Here is a 14,391-nt window from a genome sequence, read left to right as displayed (position 1 = left end):
GGGTGGGAGGAGGTGCAATCTAGGTAGTTCAGGGAGTCGGTCGGTTTGTAGTAAATGTCTGTATTGAGTCGATCGCCCGAGATAGAAATGGAGAGGAGTAGGAAGGGGAGGGAGGAGTCTGAGACGGTCCACGTAAAGTTGAGGTCAGGGTGGAAGGTGTTAGTAATGTGGATGAACTATTCAATCTCCTCATGGGAGCACGAGGTAGCGCCGATACAATCATTGATATAGTGGAGGAAAAGGTGGGGGGTGGTGCCAGTGTAGCTGCGGAAGATGGACTGTTCCACATATCCGACAAAGAGGCAGGCATAGATGGGGCCCACGCGGGTCCCCATGGCTACTCCTTTGGTTTGGAGGAAGTGGGAGGATTGGAAGGAGAAGTTGTTCAGAGTGAGGAGCAGTTCAGTCAGTCGAAGGAGGGTGTCAGTGGAAGGGTACTGGTTGGGTTGGCGGGAGATGAAGAAGCGGAGGGCTTGGAGTCCTTCGTGATGGGTGATGGAGATGTACAGGGACTGGATGTCCATAGTGAAGATAGGGCGTTGGGGACTGGGGAAGCAAAAATCATGGAGGAGGTATAGGGCGTGGGTGGTGTCCCGAACGTAGTGGGGAGTTCTTGGACTAAGGGGGACAGGATAGTGTCGAGGTATGCAGAGATGAGTTCGGTGGGGCAGGAGCAGGCTGAGACAATGGTTCGGCCGGGGCAGTCGGGTTTGTGGATTTTGGGCAGGAGGTAGAAACGGGCGATGCGGGGTTGTGGGACTATGAGGTTGGAGGCAGTGGATGGGAGATCTCCTGAGGTGATGTGGTTATGGGTGGTCTGGGAGATGATGGTTTGGTGGTGTGAGGTGGGGTCATGGTCAAGGGGGCAGTAGGAGGAGGTGTCCACGAGTTGGCGTCTAGCTTCAGCGGTGTAAAGATTGGTGCGCCAAACTACCACTGCACCCCCCTTGTCTGCAGGTTTGATGGTGAGGTTGGGGTTGGAGCGGAGGGAGTGGAGGGCTGCGTGTTGTGAGAGTGAGAAGTTGGAGTGGGTGAGGGGGGTGGACAGGTTGAGGTGGCCAATGTTGCGGCGCCAGTTGGATATGAAGAGATCGAGGGTGGGTAAGAGGCCAGCACGGGGTGTCCAGGTGGATGGGGTGTGTTGGAAGAGGGAGAAGGGGTCGTCAAAGGGTGGGCGAGAGTCCTTGTTGAAGAAGTAGGCGTGGAGGCGAAGGCTGCGGAAGAAATGCTTGATATCTAGCCGCGTGTCGAACTCAATGATCCGGGAGCGTAGGGGGATGAAGGTGTGGCCTCTGCTGAGGACTGACCGTTCATCCTCAGAGAGGGTTGAGCAGGTGAGTGACGTCACTGGGGGCGGAGGTGGCGCGCCGGGCAGAAACGGTGCTGGTCCTGGTGGACGTGGATCCCGCGGCGGCTGCATATCTGTCAGCGATGGTCTTCCTGGTGATCGTGGAGGCGATGGTCTGGGCAGCGATCACGAAGGCTGCATGGTCGGTGGTGGCTGTTGTCTGTAAGGCGGTGGGGTCGGAAGTGACGTCACCGTTCGCTGCGGCGGTGGTGGCTGCAGCGGCCACGTGGGCAATGGCGCACGAGCTGTTCCGGAGGTCGTGAGAAGGTTCTGGAACGGTCGAGGAATCCGGAGTGTGGGGGTGAGTACATGAAAGTTTTTTGTACTTACTTTCTTTAATGTTCAATATGGCTAGGAAAAGTTTTTTGTTCAGCATATGAATCCTTCTGAGGATGAAGAACAGCAAAGGTCCTTTGCAGGTCTGGGAGAGTGTTGTCCTGAGCTGGGGCAGGGCTGACTGCAGGGAGTGTAGGTGGCGGCGCATGGCTTGAAGCGTGGAGCGGAGGATCCGGGGGGACGTCTGTTGTTGGAGGCTTCGGATTTGTTGCAGGTACAGATTGTCCTGGTTGGGTCCAAATTGTGTTGGTTTGAATGTAGTCCGGAGTCCATGCGGGGTCAGTCAGTTCCGTAGGCAGGTGCTGAGGAAAGAGATGTGGCTGTAGTAGCGAGTTTGTCTCAGGACGTGGCTGAAGAGCTTCAAGGCAGAGGAGATGACCTGGCAGGTGCAGTGAGAGAGGGACTCAGTGGAGCTGGAAGGTTCATTTTCAGACATTTTGTCACCATACTAGGTAACATCATCAGTGAGCCTCCGGATGAGGCACTGATGGCACGGCCCGCTTTCTATTTATGTGTTTACGTTTCCTTGGTTGGTGATGCCATTTCCTGTGATTATGCCATTTCCTGTTCTTTTTCTCTGGAGGTGGTAAATGGGATCCAACTCAATGTGTTTGTTGATAGAGTTCCGGTTGGAATGCCATGCTTCTAGGAATTCTTGTGTGTGTCTCTGTTTGGCTTGTCCTAGGATGGATATGTTGTTCCAGTTGAAGTGGTGTCCTTCCTCATCTGTGTGTAAGTATACTAGTGAAAGTGGGTCATGTATTTTTGTGGCTAATTGATGTTCATGTATTCTGGTGGCTAGTTTTCTGACTGTTTGTCCAATGTAGTGTTTGTTACAGCTCTTGCAAGGTATTTTGTAAATGACATTAATTTTACTTGTTGTCTATATAGGGTCTTTCAAGTTCATTAGCTGTTGTTTTAGTGTGTTGGTGGGTTTGTGGGCTACCACAATGCCAAGAGGTCTGACTAATCTGACAGTCATTTCCGAGATGTCTTTGATGTAGGGGAGAGTGGCTAGGGTTTCTGGACATGTTTTGTCTGCTTGTTGAGGTTTGTTGTTGAGAAATCGGTGGACTGTGTTCATTGTGTACCCGTTCTTTTTTGAATACACTGTATAGGTGATTTTCCTCTGCTCTACATAGTTCCTGTGTGCTGCAGTATGTGGCGGCTCATTGAAATAATGTTCTCATGCAGCTTCATTTGTGAGTGTTGGGACGATTGCTCCTGTAGTTCAATATTTGGTCAGTATGTATTATTTTTCTGTAGACGCTGGTTTGAAGATTCCCATTGGCTGTTCACTCTACTGCGCCACCTAGGAATGGCAGTTTGTTGTTGTCTTCCTCCTCTTTAATGAATTTTATGCCAGTAAGGGTATTATTGATGGTCTTGAAGGTTTCCTCTAATTTGTTTTGTTTAGTGATGACAAAGGTGTCATCCATGTAGCAGACCCAAAGTTTGGGTTGGATGGTTGGCAGACATGTTTGTTCAAGTCTCTGCAATACTGCCTCTGCTAAGAACCCTGATATCGAAGATCACATGGGTGTTCCATTGGTTTGTCTGTAGGTTTTGTTATTGAAGGTGAAGTGGGTGGCAAGGCATAGGTCCACTAGCTTGATGACATTGTCCTTGTTGGTGAGGTTGGTGGTGTTTGGTGTATGTGTCTTAGGTTCTTCTAACAATGTAGTCAGTGCTTCATCCAGAGGCTTACTGATGATGTTACCCAGTATGGTGTCGAAACATCTGAAAATGAACCTTCCAGCTCCGTGAGCAAACCTACATCCAGAATCTGTGTTTGAATTTGCCTTTTTGCCAAGGGGTGTGTTTATGGCATGTTACTACATTGGAACAGGTCATTAGTAATAGGACTGGATCTATTACTTGGTTAAGTGTTCCAGTAGTTAAGTTAATCTAAATTCCGCTTTCTTTTGTTTGTATTCTAACTGTAGTGTTTAAATAAATTGTATTTTGCTTAACATTGAGCAGTTTGACCAGTCGCATCACATCTGGAACATGTACTTCACATCTACCTTTAAAATAAGACAAAGTTAGAGTTTGGACTATTTTCTTAAAATATCTTGAGAGGGTCTAGTCTGGTCCATAACACCAGCCACTCCAATGAAGACTTTCAGTGCGGAGTTCCCAAGCTAAGACAGCATATATAGAAATGGTCTTGTTGTTAGAATAGGGAAAATTCAGGCCACCAGATTTGTGAAACGTTCATGCTACTAAACTTGAAAAATAATAACAAAGCATCTCAGGAGTGTAAGGGAAAGAAACTGGCAAGTGTCAGTTCAGTCAATAATTAAAAAGCTGAAATAGAAGTGATATTTTTCTTCGATTGAGTCTATGTAATGGATGGTGTTGGAAAACAGGTTGAAATTTTGTTTTGATGTTTGTGTTCAGATTTTTCGAAATATCTTCTATATATAGGTTTGTTTGTTTATTTCTTTTGTGTAATAAACTTACGTTCTGTTGTTTAAGAACATCTGCAGGCTTGTAGGAATATTTTTTAGTATCTAACCACCACATTAACCAACTGCAATAATTAAATATGTGATGTATGTATAGCTCCTAACTCTACAACCCTTCATCAATGTCAGTAAGTGCCTCTTTAAATTGTACTGAAATTCAAATAAACAAATAAATTAATTAGCTCATGAATCACCCCTTATAGGGGCAACATAGCCAAAAATAACTCTAAAGGAAACATGTATTAAAATGAAAGTTTCACTTTTGCTGGAGAGCAAATTTGGATATGAAACTTTTTATTCCATCATCCAGATTATTAATAAATATGGCCCCAGCATAAGTCGTGAAGATAGCACGAGTTAAATCTGCCACTTGGAGTTGTTGCCCATTTTCCCTACCTTCTATATCTCCTGCTCTTCAGCCAATTTCTGAAACTAACTCGTCTTTAATTTCACGGGCTTCAACCTTTAGCTAAAAACCTTCGTTGTGGTGTTAAGGTACTTACATTCTTGTTTGAAAGTGAAATATTCTGTCAAATGTCTACACTCATGATTTCCACGGAGTAAAAACAGTGTCTTTGGATATAGGATTTTCAATGACCATAGATATAAAACGCACTGCGAAGAAATAAATAAACAGGAATTAATTTTAGAATAGTAATAAAAACACCTATATAATATATATATATTTAAAATTCTCTAATACCATGACAATAAACAAATGCATTCAATATCAATCAACATGCTAGTTTTTATTCACCCTCATTAATGCTCTTTGTATCTGAAAAGGTTCATTTATCAAATGTCATATTGCTACTAATTTTAATGTTTGTTAAATATTATTTGTAATGAAGCATTCATATGTTGAAACTACATTTTGAATTCACTCAATGTCTCATATAATGATCATTTCTTCACTACCATGTACACCAAAAAGATCAGGTAGAAAGTCACAAAATTTAATTTTCAATGCAGTAAAGAAACAGTATGGTGTATATGGCAAATATGGTGTATATCTCTCTCCTTGTGAATAAAGAAGTCTCTTAGGTCAGTAGTTTAAAATCAAATATTAGGTCTTCTACACTTTCCCCACAATAGAGAGGAGAATGAGGGAAACCAGCCAGAACAACACAAGTATTTCAATTTGCATTTTGTCCTTTGACTATTTAACTGGAACAGGTTAATATGGTTTAGATCATTATGTGCAGGTAGTCTATTTTTAAGTAGCACTTTCATGGTTATATTATAGAAAATAAGTCTAAAAGAATTTTTGCTAAGTTATTACAATTTAACTTCAAGGTTACCTTAAAATAGCAGCAACTTCTCAGCTGTTATAATATAGAATAAAGAGAGGGAAGCAGTGTTCAATGTAATGAAAAATCACTTTAATTGTGCTATATGATGCCTGTTTCTCACTGAATGATACAGTCTCCTAGATTAGCAGTTTGCAATCATAAAAATATTTATTAAAAATTATTTTCAAGCCCAGGAGCAACAATTTCAAGTTAAGGTTTTTGTGTGATAAAGGTAATGACAAAGCCACACGCATTATCCATTTTTAGTGCCTCAAGGCAGCAGTTCAGCCTTCAATTTCAGCAGCTGAAGTCCTTGTGCTTGTGTTAGAAAGGAAATTTCAGGATATTGACCCAGAAACACTGAATAAGGTGCAGCATATCTCCAAGTCAGAATCCTGTGTGATTCAGTGAACGCAAAGATGTTTAAGTTCCTGTGACATTGCTGTCCTGCACTTGTCCCATCAAGGTCTCAAGCTTTTATTTTTGTTCCAACTCGAAACTATATTTCCTAAGTACTAACAATTTCCTGCCACCTGTCTAAAATTTAACCAGTCTGTTTGTAGTGTCATATTTGATCCTGAGGTGAGCTTGTGGTCTCATATTTGTGCTATCAATAAGACAGCCAATTTCCAACTCCATTTCCCATCTTTTCCCATCTCCGATCATCCGCTGTCATGATCCTCATTCGTACCTTCTTTGTTTCTAGCCTTTATTATTCCAATACAGTCCTGGCTGGTCTTCCACATTCTACTCTCCATGAACTGAGCTCATCCAAAGCTCATCTGCTCATGTCTCAACTCCAGCAAGTCTTGTTTACATATCACCTTGTGCTCAATTACTTACATTAACTTGCATTCAAACAGTGCCTTGATTTTAATATTTGCATCCTTGTTTTTAAACCCCTCCAAAACCTGACTATCCTTTCCACATCTCTGTCATTTTCTCCAAATCCTCAACCCTCCAAGATATCTGCTCTACTCTAATTTTGGCTGCTTGGGCATTTCCATTTATAATTGCTCTAATATCGGTGCCTTCTGATGCTTTGGCCTAAAACTCTGAAATTCCCTTACTCCACCATGCCACTTTGCTCTCCTCCTCTGCATCACTCCTTAAGGCCTACCATGTTGACCAAGATCTTACCTAATATTATGATGTCCCCCTTATGTGGCTTCTTTTCTTAGATTATCTTAAACTGTTTTGATGTTTCTAGAGATGTCTTATAGTGCTAAAAGGGCTAAGTAAATATAAGTTGCTGCTCACATTGGATTTTCAAGTAATCTTGGCGAGTTGATGCAGCCGATTGCATAAGATTATGAATTCTGCAGGCCACAGCATGTCAGGGCTAGAAGCCAAAGGAAGGGAAACAAATGAACTCCTACGTTGTCCTGCACTATGTTCCGTTTCTTGACAGTTATTGCACCTACACTCATAGAGATTATTGGCAATTATTCCATTCCAATCCTTCAATTCTGGAGATTTCAAGGGGGCATCAAGTCAGCCATGTATTATAGACTATGCAGTCTCTTTCATGACCTAAAGTTCAAACAGTTTGTACTGTTGTGTTTTCCCAGATGACCATCTGTGGGATACCTTGTGGCATTTGTCATCCTTACTAGTGAGAGGTACTGGGTAAGGATTCAGAAGTCAGACTCAAAAAGTTAACTCTATTTTTCTCTGTACAGGTGCTGCCAGACTTTTGAGTTTCTTCACCATTGTGTTTGTTTCAGATTACTAGAACCCATAGTACTTTGCCTTTATCTGGGTAAAGGTTGTTTGAGGAAGTTCATTGCAACCAATCCTCTTCTGGCTTTGCTTTGTCTTGGGCTGTCCAGTAATTATTCATAGAGAATACACTAATGCAGAGTATCTACAGAGAGGGTACTGGTCTTAGATAACAAGAAGATTAATTGCATAATAGCATTGAATACAACTAGATTTGGTCAGGAATAATTACCATTCCCTAAGGGAGCTGGTACTAGGTGAACCTGCTCCCTCTGAAAGCTCCTAGTTTCCAGTCACAAACTTTGTGTGACATTAGAATCATTAACTTATACAACAGATACTATTTGTCCAATTAAGCTTCTGGTCAATGGTGAAACCCGAAGATATTCTTTTCCACTCATATACTGAGATCAGTCTTGGCTGAGGATGGGGATGAACCAAGAGTCTCACCTTTCTTTTAGCTGTCCACTGCCAGCTTTGAGGTACAACTATAAATCATTTCTTTTGAGTGGGACTGCCTTGCTCTAGGGATAGTGCACTGCTCATACTTTGAGCCATTAATATGATCTAGAGATGTAAATAAGATATGAATGTGGAACAGATTATCATAATGGACAAAATCAATTCACTAAATTGTGATTGGTCTTCCTGCTTCATGGTGTTAGAAGACCAAGAAATATGCTGGACCAGAACATTACAGATTCTGCTAGTAGCTCACCACCAGCTTCTCAAGGACAATCAGAAATGGGCAATAAATGCTGACCTTGTCAGCAGTTTACACATCAAATAAGTTTTTTTGAAGAAATAAAAATCTTTAATTTGATTGATAGTCCACATAAATAAGGGTCAGTAGCTTCATTTTGAGACTGCTAGATCAGTTGTTAAATGCCCTTCAAGGCACAACAGTAACTTCACATTATGCAATAGTGGGAATCTAAACTGTGTAAAAAAAAAATCAACTTTCATGTACACTGTGAGATCAAATAAATGCTATCATGGACAAATCCTTCTGAAAAAGTATGTTTGTGAACATGAAGTTGGGTTGGTCACTCTCATGGATTAATCTATCTTCTATTGAAGACTTATTATGGCAGCTATGTCCTTCAGGATTTAGTCAGTGGTGAAATTATCAAGCTGCTCGATGGTGAACACTGGAGGCCCACTTAGTGCATGATCCAAGTTGTGACTTTCTGTAGATTTCTGTTAAGTAGATCTCAACATTGAGAAATATCAACTCAGGAATTGAGGAAAGGCAACCTGTGGCAGTCAGCAGATTTCATTAGCCTTGTTTGAAAGAAGTCAAGGGACTTTGCAGGATCTAGAATCAAGATTAAAAAATAAACCTCCAAAGCTAATTCAGTGTAGTCCATCATAGCAACAAGGGATAGCCAGGTGTGTGCTGAGTAATGCCAGTTGATAGGTAACAATTGTTGCTTGTTTGATCTGTGAAACAATTTTCCAAATGTCAAGTGCCATATGTCAGTGAGAATGTTTCGGAATGATTCAACTGTCCTTAACTCATTCTTTTTTTGTTGATCTAGACCTTTTCCTGTTACAGAATACAGAATTTAGTATTGATTATTTATAGCTGATGGCTTACCAGGTCAGTTCAGACACCATTGGTAGTTAGCCATAGTGTGGGACTGCAGCTGTGTTTATTCTAGTCCAAGTAGGAGGTCTTGGAGAACAAAACAACTTTAATATATTTTGGGTTTTAATGACAATCTGACATTGAGATATCTTTTGTTAAACCAAAGGCAGCTTTACACTTTTGTGACAATCTGACAGATTTATTTTCTTTTTTGCTAACAGCCTATTGATTGCTAGACTTATTCAAGGCAATTTTATAACTTGTCGTGATGACTTTGAACTCATGACTGTTGACTTGTTCTTCCTGGATCATTACCGTTACACTATTGTGCCTCTAAAGAGGAGGAAAAGTCATACTCTGAGCCATTAATATGACCTAGAGGCAGGGAGTTTATTTTAATGTAAGTAAGATATGAATGTGAAACAGATTATCATAATAGATAAAAAAACATGGAATGATTTGGTTGTGAATATCAGAGATATGGTTAGTAAATTGGTCATATCATGGACAGCGAAGGAGTTACCTCAGCGTACTATTGATCAGATGGGCAAATGGGCTGAGGAGTGGCAGATGAAATTTAATTTAGATAAATGTGAGGAGCTGTGTTTTGGAAAAGCAAATCGGGGAGGCACTTATACACTTAATGGTAAGGTTCTGAGGTGCATTGAGCATAGAAGTTGGGAGGTCATGTTACGCTGTACAGGACATTGATTAGGGTGATTCTGCTCTCTGTGCTATAGGAAGGATGTTGTGAAACTTGATATGGTTAAGAAAAGATTTACAAGAATGTTGCCAAAGTTGGAGGGCTTTAGCTGTAAGGAGAGACTGAATAGTGCAGGGCTATTTTCCCTGGACCATCAGAGGATGAGGGAGGACCTTATAGAAGTTTATAAAATCATGAGGGGCATGGATAGCGTGAATAGTCAAGGTCTTTTCCCCAGAGTAAAGGAGTGCAGAATTAGAGGGCATAAAGACTTAAAAGGGACCTAAGGTGCAACTTTTTCAGACAGAGGGTGGTGCATATATGGAATGAGCTGGTGGTAGTGGAGGCTGATAAAATTGCAACATTTAAAAGGCATTTGGATGGGTAAATGGATAGGAATGCTTCAAATGCTGGCAAATGGGACTAGATTAGTGTAGAATATCTGGTCAGCATGAACGAGTTGGACTGAAGGGTCTGTTTCCATGTTGTAGACCTCTATGATAACGTGCAAAAAGACTCTTCGCAGATTCTTGTCAAATAGGGTCTGTTTCAGGAACCCAATGAGGAAATATAATCGGACACTAGGTTAGATGGATCATTTTTACTGACTGATAAATGTGACTGTGTTGTTATTCAACTTTTACGTTGATATAGAAGCATTAATATGTATTAACATTAAAAAATCGTGTTGCTTCATCTAAAAATATAACTCCCATGAATTATTTGGATGTAAATTAGGCCATAACTTTCTTGATACTAAGATATAACTAAAAACAATAGAGAACTGTATTTTGCCATATGACATAAAATTCTATCAAAAGAACATATTCACTTATGAAGTAAATGTATGTAAATATATGTGTGTGTAACAAATTCCACACTATTCAATGTTTTCTATACACATAGAGTACTTGCCTCAATACTGAAGTAGCCCCTGTCCACATAGTCTCCCAGAAAGAGGTAGCGAGTAGTGGCTGGTGACCCACCCACTTCAAAGAGCTTCATCAGGTCAAAGAACTGACCATGAATGTCTCCACAAACTAGGAAACAAAATACAGGAGTTTACTTAACTAGATGGCTTTGTAACTACTGTTTGTGAAATTAGGCTAAACTTGGATAAAATGTTCCACTCAAATGTTTACTTTATAAACACTAGCATCTATTATTCATATTTTGCTAAAAATGTTAGGATGCTTACATTTTATATCTACTTGTTTTTGATAAATGAACTTTCTATGAGCTTATAGAGTGTCAACAAAACCCAAATTTAGACTTCTTTAAACACTTTTCATGCACTGTTTCAGATTTTAGGGATGAATAGTAATTCAATTGTTCATTAAAAGCCCAGTGATTAAACCAATTAATATTTCAGTATATTTTATTTACAAAAAGCTGTTTCAAAGCTAATTCTGTTTCAGTGAGGATGCATGATGTCCTAGGATCACATCAAGTAGAAACTAGCACAAAGTGCAGGTAAAATAAGTGACCAGAAAGGCAAATGGGATCCTCAGGACTGGTGTTATTGCTTTGGAGAGCCTGCAATGAAGTTTCACTACGTTGTAATCTGGGGCAAGAACTGTGCTATGAGGAAGCACTGAGTAGAATGGACCTATATAATTTGCAGTACAGAGGAATGAGAAGTCATTTCATTAATACTTATGAATTCTTAATGGGTTTGATAAGGAAGAATTTGAGATTGTTTCTTCTGCTGGACAGTCTAGACTAGAGATCATAGTGTCAGGATAACTGGTTGAACATACAGGGCTGAAATGAGGAGAAAGTCCTTTCTTCAAGAGGGTTGTGAAACTTTGGCATTTTCTACACTATCGGACTGTGGACAGTCAGTTGTTGACTATATTCAAGACTGAGATTATAGGATTTTGGGCATTAATGGAATATGGGATTAGAATGAGAAAGTGGGGTAGAAGATCAGTCATGATCCTACTACATAGTGTAGCAGGCTTGAGGGACCATGAGGCCTGTTTGTACTTTATAAGTCCTTATTTTAACTCATCTGCTTTCGGATTCCGACCAGCTATAGAATAGAGATTAATCATGCAAAGGATGAATTAAAGGTTGCATGATTAAAGATTTAAAAATAACAACCAAGATCTTTGGGCCCAATTTCAAAAATGTTTAAAATATGTACAGAAGTTTAATTTACACACCTCCAACTTACAGGAAAACAATGCACATGCACTATTTTCAGCAGAAATTGGAACATCTGCAATGCTGTAGAAACAAGTTCTGAAGTATCACAGGAGAATTCCTGTATCCTGTATATATAATTTATGTAATAGCACAAAACTACAACAACATAATTAATGATTTAACCTAGAAAGGATCATGAAAAAGGTCAGTATATTCAAGAAATTACATTTTTCTTTCTACAGGACTGTGAAACCTTGAAGGTCGCAATTTCCTTTATGAGGAATGGACTTGTCACAGATATGGTAAATATCTTCACAGCAGTTTAAACTCGCCAGGAGAAGAGAAATTGATTCTCCATGATCTCTACACTCAATGTAGCTTTAAGGAAAACTCTCACAATAAGACCCAGTTAGGAAGACTTAGCGAATGGCATTGCAGAATACTTGTCAAATACCAAATTAAAGCATCATTGTGTTAACTTGTCTTTGGAATTATTTACTAAATTTCAAACAGCATGACTGGTTAGGCAGAATTTAAAAACTTCTGAAACAAAACAAAAATCCAATTTTGCCCCATTTTGTCCGTTATGATTTGGTTAGTAAACTTGGCAAAAAAAGAACTAAGATGTTACATTATAAGCTGGTTGTTATTGTTCCACTTTCCAACCATCAACAGTGGATACAGCTTGGCTGAGATTTAGAAATTAATGTTTTCACTTCACACAAATACTAAGAGGCAAGAAAACATTTATATAGCACATTGTCACCAATACAGAGTTGAAAATTCCTTGAATATTTGAAGTGGGTGACTATCGTTACACAGCATAAGCAAAAGAGAACAGAAAGTGTTTTTCAGACAAAATAATAGGGCAAAACTAAACATCTTTCAATTTACTCTCAAAGCCTGATCATTTACTTTTATATTCATACCATAAAATTTTGAGAAGGTAGTTAGTAAAGGACTATTAATAAAAGGAACACTTTTCAAATATCAAAGTATATGGAATGAAGAGCCAAGCAAGAGTAGCATATAGTACAAGTGCTATTAGTTTATTAAAGGAGAATGAACATGAACCTTAATGCGCAGCTAATATATGTGATCACATCAGCTAAACACTCCTGGTGTGTTCTCAATATCTAGGGATCTGTCAGGACTCTTGCATTCTGGAGCATTCCTAAGTGGCTGACATTTTAATGCCCTGGTCATTTTCAGGACTGGATACTGAGAGACAGAGCCTACCTCCAGAAGAGCTAGTTGATGTTAACAGTGAGAAATCCTCATCATGGCACTGTGGAAAAGTACAAAGCTGCATATGCCTCCATCAAAGCCATCAAAATGAGTTTCAGATGCCTGGACCACTCATGTGCTATACTACAACACACCGCATAAAGACTTTTTCACATTATTGTAGATTGTTGTGTTCTTTGCACCTCACGTGGCCAAGTGAGATATGCTTGGGAGAAAAAGAGATGGAGAACTAAGTCATCCCCTCCAGTGATGAAAGGGGAAGTGATACAATGGTGAAGACCAGGATGTTGTTTTTGCTTACGAAGAAGCCAGGGCAATGCCCTAGAAAACCTTACTTTCATCAGATTCTAAGTTGAGTGAGTTAAGAATACTTGGTTTATAAAGATGGCTGGGAGCTTGTGCAACCTCTTTGGGACATATGTTATTGAATGAATAACGTCCAGTTTCATCAGTTGCATTAAACAAAGATAATCCTTTAAAAACTTCACATTGCATATAGAATCAAGATTAGAGTAGTGCTGGAAATGCACAGCAGGTCAGGAAGTATCCAAGGAGCAGGAAAATCGATGTTTCATACAGGAGCCCTTCATCAGAATGAAGTCTAGCCTTTGCACTAATTGTGTTCAACCGTACCTGCAAAAGACAGCATACTCCTGGGACCTTCAGAGGGAAGCATGATTATGGGCCCTGCCTCAAGCAAGACCATATACACACTACTTTAAAAGCTATATACTGTCTTGGCTCAGCTTGGTTCCTTATAATCCACTATTTCAAATGTTCCACATATGCATCACATCTCACTCTCACCTCATCCAACATGACAACTGATCCCTAAATTGGCTCCTTTGATATGTCAATTCTTTGTTAGGTAAAGAGAACAATATTAAATTTGCACATTGCTGTTGATGCAAGACAATAAAAGGTGTGCTACTGAAAGGCCAGCAATCTCAGATGGAAAAGATGTTGAACTTTCAATTTAGCCAATAATGTAACACCTAGCAGAGTACAGTAATGAGACAACAGCGAGCTTACGTATGAAGTGAAGATATTTACAGAAGTGCAAACTATATAAATTAAATGCATATCCACGCCACTCGTGCCCTCGAAACATTATCTGTCCTTCAGCACCACTGCATCCCAGTGCAGCTAGATGACAGCTAGAGTGGAGGCATCCTGCTGACTGTGATGAATTTGGCAGACAGCCACTGGGATCTCAGGGCCTAGAACGCTTCTATCACTCTCAATGGCCTGACCTGCTGGAAGCAATGGGTTATAGGCAAAGGTCAAGTGGAGAGGCAGGGCACCTCTGGAATGTTCTGAGATGAAATCCTGAGATGGGCTACTGGTAGTTCCCCTCCTTTTTGGTGTCTATGGAATCTCCATGACTCCTTGAAGAGAAGAAGCACCTGGAAGGTGAAAGTGGTGCTTCACAACTGCTTTGTCCTGCATTGATACTGTTAAAATAAGGTTATAATGATGGAGTACTGGCTCCAAGCATTACTTAAATGGTGATGTATTTGTACATTCAC

General features: G+C 40.2%; 1 protein-coding gene across 7 annotated transcripts in view; it reads right to left on the bottom strand.

Moving 5' to 3' along the window:
- Nucleotides 1-14,391, bottom strand: part of ppp3ca (protein phosphatase 3, catalytic subunit, alpha isozyme) — a 425,143-nt gene that overhangs the window by 111,123 nt on the left and 299,629 nt on the right. For all 7 annotated transcript variants that reach the window (XM_043703681.1, XM_043703683.1, XM_043703682.1 and 4 more), the window contains 2 exons: nt 10,379-10,503; nt 4,659-4,770 (listed from right to left, as the gene is read on the bottom strand). In XM_043703681.1, coding sequence (XP_043559616.1) covers nt 4,659-4,770; nt 10,379-10,503 — 237 coding nt within the window. The remainder of the gene's footprint in view (nt 1-4,658; nt 4,771-10,378; nt 10,504-14,391) is intronic.

This window comes from Chiloscyllium plagiosum, chromosome 14 (assembly GCF_004010195.1).
Source record: "Chiloscyllium plagiosum isolate BGI_BamShark_2017 chromosome 14, ASM401019v2, whole genome shotgun sequence".
NCBI classification, from domain to species: Eukaryota; Metazoa; Chordata; class Chondrichthyes; order Orectolobiformes; family Hemiscylliidae; genus Chiloscyllium; species Chiloscyllium plagiosum.
This window is presented reverse-complemented; position numbering and strand designations above follow the sequence as displayed.